We start from the raw sequence: 10000 nt of genomic DNA on the forward strand, positions 1-10000 counted from the left end.
AACAGACTATCATATACATTGCCCTGGTATATAACAGACTATCATATACATTACCCTGGTATATAACAGACTGTAATATCATATACATTACCCTGGTATATAACAGACTATCATATACATTACCCTGGTACATAACAGACTGTAATATCATATACATTACCCTGGTATATAACAGACTATCATATACATTACCCTGGTATATAACAGACTATCATACACATTACCCTGGTATATAACAAACTATCATATACATTACCCTGGTATATAACAAACTATCATATACATTACCCTGGTATATAACAGACTATCATATACATTACCCTGGTATATAACAGACTGTAATATCATATACATTACCCTGGTATATAACAGACTGTACTATCATATACATTACCCTGGAATATAACAGACTATCATATACATTACCCTGGTATATAACAGACTATCATATACATTACCCTGGTATATAACAAACTATCATATACATTACCCTGGTATATAACAGACTATCATATACATTACCCTGGTATATAACAGACTATCATATACATTACCCTGGTATATAACAGACTATCATATACATTACCCTTGTATATAACAGACTGTACTATCATATACATTACCCTGGTATATAACAGACTATCATATACATTACCCTGGAATATAACAGACTGTACTATCATATACATTACCCTGGTATATAACAGACTATCATATACATTACCCTGGTACAGAACATACTGTAATATCATATACATTACCCTGGTATAGAACATACTATCATATACATTACCCTGGTATATAACAGACTGTAATATCATATACATTACCCTGGTATATAACAGACTATCATATACATTACCATGGTATATAACAGACTACTATCATATACATTACCCTGGTATATAACAGACTATCACATACATTACCCTGGTATATAACAGACTATCATATACATTACCCTGGTATATAACAGACTATCATATACATTACCCTGGTATAGAACAGACTACTATCATATACATTACCATGGTATATAACAGACTATCATATACATTACCCTGGTATAGAACAGACTATCATATACATTACCCTGGTATAGAACAGACTACTATCATATACATTACCCTGGTATATAACAGACTATCATATACATTACCCTGGTATATAACAGACTATCATATACATTACCCTGGTATATAACAGACTATCACATACATTACCCTGGTATATAACAGACTATCACATACATTACCCTGGTATATAACAGACTATCATATACATTACCCTGGTATATAACAGACTATCATATACATTACCCTGGTATAGAACAGACTACTATCATATACATTACCCTGGTATAGAACAGACTATCATATACATTACCCTGGTACATAACAGACTGTAATATCATATACATTACCCTGGTATATAACAGACTATCATATACATTACCATGGTATATAACAGACTACTATCATATACATTACCCTGGTATATAACAGACTATCATAACATTACCCTGGTATATAACAGACTATCATAACATTACCCTGGTATATAACAGACTGTAATATCATATACATTACCCTGGTATATAACAGACTATCATATACATTACCCTGGTATATAACAGACTGTAATATCATATACATTACCCTGGTATATAACAGACTATCATATACATTACCCTGGTATATAACAGACTGTAATATCATATACATTACCCTGGTATATAACAGACTATCATATACATTACCCTGGTACATAACAGACTGTAATATCATATACATTACCCTGGTATATAACAGACTATCATATACATTACCCTGGTATATAACAGACTATCATACACATTACCCTGGTATATAACAGACTATCATATACATTGCCCTGGTATATAACAGACTATCATATACATTACCCTGGTATATAACAGACTGTAATATCATATACATTACCCTGGTATATAACAGACTATCATATACATTACCCTGGTATATAACAGACTATCATACACATTACCCTGGTATATAACAAACTATCATATACATTACCCTGGTATATAACAAACTATCATATACATTACCCTGGTATATAACAGACTATCATATACATTACCCTGGTATATAACAGACTGTAATATCATATACATTACCCTGGTATATAACAGACTGTACTATCATATACATTACCCTGGAATATAACAGACTATCATATACATTACCCTGGTATATAACAGACTATCATATACATTACCCTGGTATATAACACACTATCATATACATTACCCTGGTATATAACAGACTATCATATACATTACCCTGGTATATAACAGACTATCATATACATTACCCTGGTATATAACAGACTATCATATACATTACCCTTGTATATAACAGACTGTACTATCATATACATTACCCTGGTATATAACAGACTATCATATACATTACCCTGGAATATAACAGACTGTACTATCATATACATTACCCTGGTATATAACAGACTATCATATACATTACCCTGGTACAGAACATACTGTAATATCATATACATTACCCTGGTATAGAACATACTATCATATACATTACCCTGGTATATAACAGACTGTAATATCATATACATTACCCTGGTATATAACAGACTATCATATACATTACCATGGTATATAACAGACTACTATCATATACATTACCCTGGTATATAACAGACTATCACATACATTACCCTGGTATATAACAGACTATCATATACATTACCCTGGTATATAACAGACTATCATATACATTACCCTGGTATAGAACAGACTACTATCATATACATTACCATGGTATATAACAGACTATCATATACATTACCCTGGTATAGAACAGACTATCATATACATTACCCTGGTATAGAACAGACTACTATCATATACATTACCCTGGTATATAACAGACTATCATATACATTACCCTGGTATATAACAGACTATCATATACATTACCCTGGTATATAACAGACTATCATATACATTACCCTGGTATATAACAGACTATCACATACATTACCCTGGTATATAACAGACTATCATATACATTACCCTGGTATATAACAGACTATCATATACATTACCCTGGTATAGAACAGACTACTATCATATACATTACCCTGGTATAGAACAGACTATCATATACATTACCCTGGTACATAACAGACTGTAATATCATATACATTACCCTGGTATATAACAGACTATCATATACATTACCCTGGTACATAACAGACTGTAATATCATATACATTACCATGGTATATAACAGACTATCATATACATTACCCTGGTATAGAACAGACTATCATATACATTACCCTGGTACATAACAGACTGTAATATCATATACATTACCCTGGTATATAACAGACTATCATATACATTACCATGGTATATAACAGACTATCATATACATTACCCTGGTATATAACATACTGTAATATCATATACATTACCCTGGTATATAACAGAATATCATATACATTACCATGGTATATAACAGACTATCATATACATTACCCTTGTATATAACATACCGTAATATCATATACATTACCCTGGTATATAACAGACTATCATGTACATTACCCTGGTATATAACAGACTGTAATATCATATACATTACCCTGGTACATAACAGACTGTAATATCACATACATTACCCTGGTATATAACAGACTGTAATATCATATACATTACCCTGGTTCATAACAGACTGTAATATCATATACATTACCCTGGTATATAACAGACTGTAATATCATATACATTACCCTTGTATATAACATACTGTAATATCATATACATTACCCTGGTATATAACAGACTATCATATACATTACCCTGGTATATAACAGACTATCATATACATTACCCTGGTATATAACAGATTGTACTATCATATACATTACCCTTGTATATAACAGACTGTACTATCATATACATTACCCTGGTATATACCAGACTGTACTATCATATACATTACCCTGGTATATAACAGACTGTACTATCATATACATTACCCTGGTATATAACAGACTGTACTATCATATACATTTCCCTGGTATATAACAGACTGTACTATCATATACATTACCCTTGTACATAACAGACTGTACTATCATATACATTACCCTGGTACATAACAGACTGTACTATCATATACATTACCCTGGTATATAACAGACTGTACTATCATATACATTACCCTGGTATATAACAGACTGTACTATCCTATACATTACCCTGGTATATAACAGACTGTACTATCATATACATTACCCTGGTATATAACAGACTGTACTATCTTATACATTACCCTGGTATATAACAGACTGTACTATCATATACATTACCCTTGTATATAACAGACTGTAATATCATATACATTACCCTGGTATATAACAGACTATCATATACATTACCCTGGTATATAACAGACTGTAATCTCATCCCTCACTGTGACTACACTATAACAGACTGTACTGTCGTCCCTCACTGTGACTACACTATAACATACTGTAATCTCATCCCTCACTATAACAGACTGTAATCTCATCCCTCACTATAACAGATTGTAATCTCATCCCTCACTATAACAGACTGTAATCTCATCCCTCACTATAACAGACTGTAATCTCATCCCTCACTATAACAGACTGTAATCTCATCCCCCACTATAACAGACTGTAATCTCATCCCTTACTATAAGAGACTGTAATCTCATCCCTCACTATAACAGACTGTAATCTCATCCCTCACTATAACAGACTGTAATCTCATCCCTCACTATAACAGATTGTAATCTCATCCCTCACTGTAACAGATTGTAATCTCATCCCTCACTATAACAGACTGTAATCTCATCCCTCACTATAAGAGACTGTAATCTCATCCCTCACTATAACAGACTGTAATCTCATCCCTCACTATAACAGACTGTAATCTCATCCCTCACTATAACAGACTGTAATCTCATCCCTCACTATAACAGACTGTAATCTCATCCCTCACTATAAGAGACTGAAATCTCATCCCTCACTATAAGAGACTGTAATCTCATCCCTCACTATAACAGACTGTAATCTCATCCCTCACTATAACAGACTGTAATCTCATCCCTCACTATAACAGACTGTAATCTCATCCCTCACTATAACAGACTGTAATCTCATCCCTCACTATAACAGACTGTAATCTCATCCCTCACTATAACAGACTGTAATCTCATCCCTCACTGTGACTACACTATAACAGACTGTAATCTCATCCCTCACTATAACAGACTGTAATCTCATCCCTCACTATAACAGACTGTAATCTCATCCCTCACTATAACAGACTGTAATCTCATCCATCACTATAACAGACTGTAATCTCATCCCTCACTGTAACAGACTGTAATCTCATCCCTCACTATAACAGACTGTAATCTCATCCCTCACTATAACAGACTGTAATCACATCCCTCTGACCGTTCAGCTGTCGGTCCTTTATAAGCCTGTGTGATTATTCATCACATTTAAAGAGAGGCAGACACTCTTGGACTGAGGGGTGTTTTTAATTCTCTCTCTCTCAGTACGTTCATAAACTCTCTCCGGGCCACTCATCTAATCCAGTGGAATTCACAGCTCAGGACCAGACCTCGGCCCAGAATTCACAGCTCAGGACCAGACCTCGGCCCAGATCCTTGATCCCTGTTCCCCTCGGCGTTAAAAATATTTTTATACCTTATTCTCTGGGATACTGGTTTCCTGGGTCTCTGGCCGGTCTCCCAAAGTAATGGAACAGATAGGAGGGGGGTGGGGAGTGGTTAAACGGGGAACGAGGAGGGCCGTGGAGGCAGGGAGAGGAGAGGAGAATGGTTAAACAGGGAAAGAGGAGGAGGAGGGCTTGGAAGCAGGGAGAGGAGAATGGTTAAACAGGGAACGAGGAGGAGGAGGGCTTGGAAGCAGGGAGAGGAGAGGAGAATGGTTAAACAGGGAACGAGGAGGGCTTGGAAGCAGGGAGAGGAGAGGAGAATGGTTAAACAGGGAACGAGGAGGAGGAGGGCCGTGGAGGCAGGGAGAGGAGAGGAGAATGGTTAAACAGGGAAAGAGGAGGAGGAGGGCTTGGAAGCAGGGAGAGGAGAGGAGAGGAGAATGGTTAAACAGGGAAAGAGGAGGAGGAGGGCTTGGAAGCAGGGAGAGGAGAGGAGAATGGTTAAACAGGGAACGAGGAGGGCTTGGAAGCAGGGAGAGGAGAGGAGAATGGTTAAACAGGGAACGAGGAGGAGGAGGGCCGTGGAGGAGAGGAGAATGGTTAAACAGGGAAAGAGGAGGAGGAGGGCTTGGAAGCAGGGAGAGGAGAGGAGAGGAGAATGGTTAAACAGGGAAAGAGGAGGAGGAGGGCTTGGAAGCAGGGAGAGGAGAGGAGAGGAGAATGGTTAAACAGGGAAAGAGGAGGAGGAGGGCTTGGAAGCAGGGAGAGGAGAGGAGAGGAGAGGAGAATGGTTAAACAGGGAACGAGGAGGAGGAGGGCCGTGGAAGCAGGGAGAGGAGAGGAGAATGGTTAAACAGGGAACGAGGAGGAGGAGGGCCGTGGAAGCAGGGAGAGGAGAGGAGAATGGTTAAACAGGGAACGAGGAGGAGGAGGGCCGTGGAGGCAGGGAGAGGAGAGGAGAGGAGAATGGTTAAACAGAGAAAGCAGGGCTTGTAATTATTCAAACATTAGGTTTTATTGGTGTGGTTCGGGGGAACCCACGGTAAGCAAGGCGAACCACACTTAGGGTTTCCTCCTAAACGGCACTCTATTCCCTGTTTAGTGCACTACTTTTGACCAAAACCCCTATGGCCCTATGGGCTCTGGTTAAAAATAGTGCACTATATAGGGAATAGGGTGCCGTTTGGGCCAGCTGGTGGTTCCAGACTGCTACGGCAGATTGAGAGAGGTGGCCTTCATCTGTCCCAGGTTTTTTATAAAGACCTAATGACGTTGTAACTTCACCGACACCACAGAGTAACACCGCCACACTCTAATCACAGTCAAGAGAGCCTTGTTCACGATCGGCCGATGATACGGGCTCTTAAACCGTGTACCGCAGGTGGTTTCATTCCTTTCTGTGAGTGAATGTCGTTAATTATGGCCTGTGTTGAGACTGCGCTTCTCCACTGTAGGAGAAGGTTCCTCAGTCTAGCTGCATTTTCCCCAGGAGCCCAGTGGTCTGATCACTCTCTGAAGCTCTCCAAACTTCCTCTCCTCTCTTCCTCCTCCTCACCTCTCCTCCTCTCCTCTCCTCTAGGTGCTGATGATGGGGGAACCCTTCTTCGACTGTCAGATCGGCATCGTGGGCGTCCGGGCGCTCTGCCTGAAAGGCATCATGGGAGTGCGGGACTTTGAGGAGAACTTGAACAGACGGGAGGAGGTAAAGAACTAGGCTGATCTTCCTCAACTCTCCTTCCTCAAACCTCCTCTCCTTCCTCCTTCCTCAAACCTCCTATCCTTCCTCAAACCTCCTCTTCTTCCTCAAACCTCCTCTCCTTCCTCAAACCTCCTCTCCTTCCTCACCCTCCTCTCCTTCCTCACCCTCCTCTCCTTCCTCACCCTCCTCTCCTTCCTCACCCTCCTCTCCTTCCTCAACCCTCCTCTCCTTCCTCAACCCTCCTCTCCTTCCTCACCCTCCTCTCCTTCCTCACCCTCCTCTCCTTCCCTTCCTCACCATCCTCTCCTTCCTCAATCATCCTCTCCTTCCTCTCCTTCCTCACCATCCTCTCCTTCCTCACCCTCCTCTCCTTCCTCACCATCCTCTCCTTCCTCAACCCTCCTCTCCTTCCTCACCCTCCTCTCCTTCCTCACCCTCCTCTCCTTCCTCAACCCTCCTCTCCTTCCTCAACCCTCCTCTCCTTCCTCTCCTTCCTCACCCTCCTCTCCTTCCTCACCCTCCTCTCTTTCCTCACCCTCCTCTCCTTCCTCACCCTCCTCTCCTTCCTCACCCTCCTCTCTTTCCTCACCCTCCTCTCCTTCCTCACCCTCCTCTCCTTCCTCACCCTCCTCTCCTTCCTCACCCTCCTCTCTTTCCTCTTTCCTCACCCTCAACTCCTTCCTCAACCCTCCTCTCCTTCCTCTCCTTCCTCACCCTCCTCTCCTTCCTCACCCTCCTCTCTTTCCTCCTTCTTCAAACCTTCTCTCCTTCTTCCCTTCCTCAACCCTCCTCTCCTTCCTCTCCTCTCCTTCCTCTCCTTCCTCACCATCCTCTCCTTCCTCACCCTCCTCTCCTTCCTCACCCTCCTCTCCTTCCTCACCCTCCTCTCCTTCCTCACCCTCCTCTCTTTCCTCCTTCCTCAAACCTCCTCTCTTTCCTCTTTCCTCACCCTCCTCTCCTTCTTCCCTTCCTCACCCTCCTCTCCCTCCTTCCTCTCCTCTCCTTCCTCACCCTCCTCTCCTTCTTCCCTTCCTCACCCTACTTCCTCTCCTCTCCTTCCTCTCCTGTAACCTTTACCTCAAACTAACATCTCTTACAGTGAACCTGCAGTGTGGTTTGATTGTTGGTTAAAACTATGACCGTGTCAGTGCGTTTCTATACTGTGATTGATTGTCTGTCCTCTCCTCCTCCCAGGATGCAGTGTTCTTCAGCTGTGGAGAGAGTCTGAGCAGTAAAGGCATGACCTACCTGACCAACTCCCTGTTCGACTACCGCTCTCCAGAGAACAACGGGGTCAGAGCAGAGTTCATCCTGGATGCCACCAACCACAAGGTCAGAACTCACACAGGCCTTATCGTGCACAATTATTATCATGGTGTTACACATGACTGACATCTCCTTTATACTGTATCTGACCTACAGTCTTTACATTAAATATCAACCTGTTAGTCCTCATCAACCTGTTAGTCCTCATCAACCTGTTAGTCCTCATCAACCTGTTAGTCCTCATCAACCTGTTAGTCCTCATCAACCTGTTAGTCCTCATCAACCTGTTTAGTCCTCATCAACCTGTTTAGTCCTCATCAACCTGTTTAGTCCTCATCAACCTGTTAGTCCTCATCAACCTGTTAGTCCTCATCAACCTGTTTAGTCCTCATCAACCTGTTTAGTCCTCATCAACCTGTTATTCCTCATCAACCTGTTAGTCCTCATCAACCTGTTAGTCCTCATCAACCTGTTAGTCCTCATCAACCTGTTTAGTCCTCATCAACCTGTTTAGTCCTCATCAACCTGTTTAGTCCTCATCAACCTGTTAGTCCTCATCAACCTGTTAGTCCTCATCAACCTGTTTAGTCCTCATCAACCTGTTTAGCCCTATGCTGACCTCCCCCCCCGTCCTGTCCCGTTGTCTGCTCAGGCCTGTTTAGCCCGATGCTGACCCCCCCCCTGTCCCGTTGTCTGCTCAGGCCTGTTTAGCCCTATGCTGACCCCCCCTGTCTCTTCAGGCCTGTTTAGCCCTATGCTGACCCCCCCTGTCTCTTCAGGCCTGTTTAGCCCTATGCTGACCCCCCCCCCCTGTCCCTTCGTCTGCTCAGGCCTGTTTAGCCCTATGCTGACCCCCCCCTGTCCCGTTGTCTGCTCAGGCCTGTTTAGCCCTATGCTGACCCCCCCTGTCTCTTCAGGCCTGTTTAACCCTATGCTGACCCCCCCTGTCTCTTCAGGCCTGTTTAGCCCTATGTTGACCCCCCCTGTCTCTTCAGGCCTGTTTAGCCCTATGCTGACCCCCCCTGTCTCTTCAGGTCTGTTTAACCCTATGCTGACCTCCTGTCCTGGTCTGTGTTTGACAGGAGACCTACACAGAGATATCAGGCATGCAGCGCTTTGGGGCCTTCTACATGGATTACCTCTACACAGTGGAGACCAGCAGCACCAAGGGTAGTGTCTCATTCCTCAGACCACACACAGCCTCTCTCTCCCTCTCTCTCTGTCTGTGTCTCTGTCTCTCCCTGTCTCTCTCTGTCTCTCTCTGTCGCTCTCTCTCTCTCTCTCTCTCTCTCTCT

The 10000-nt window shown here is 42.0% G+C and overlaps 1 protein-coding gene across 1 annotated transcript in view; it reads left to right on the forward strand.

Moving 5' to 3' along the window:
* The window catches only part of LOC139405576 (intermembrane lipid transfer protein VPS13B), a 316293-nt gene that overhangs the window by 120512 nt on the left and 185781 nt on the right, over nucleotides 1–10000 (forward strand). The window contains exons 10-12 of the mRNA XM_071147988.1: nucleotides 7320–7442; nucleotides 8634–8771; nucleotides 9788–9875. Of these exons, the coding sequence (XP_071004089.1) occupies nucleotides 7320–7442; nucleotides 8634–8771; nucleotides 9788–9875 (349 nt within the window). The remainder of the gene's footprint in view (nucleotides 1–7319; nucleotides 7443–8633; nucleotides 8772–9787; nucleotides 9876–10000) is intronic.

Source organism: Oncorhynchus clarkii, chromosome 3 (genome assembly GCF_045791955.1).
Source record: "Oncorhynchus clarkii lewisi isolate Uvic-CL-2024 chromosome 3, UVic_Ocla_1.0, whole genome shotgun sequence".
Lineage (NCBI taxonomy): Eukaryota > Metazoa > Chordata > Actinopteri > Salmoniformes > Salmonidae > Oncorhynchus > Oncorhynchus clarkii.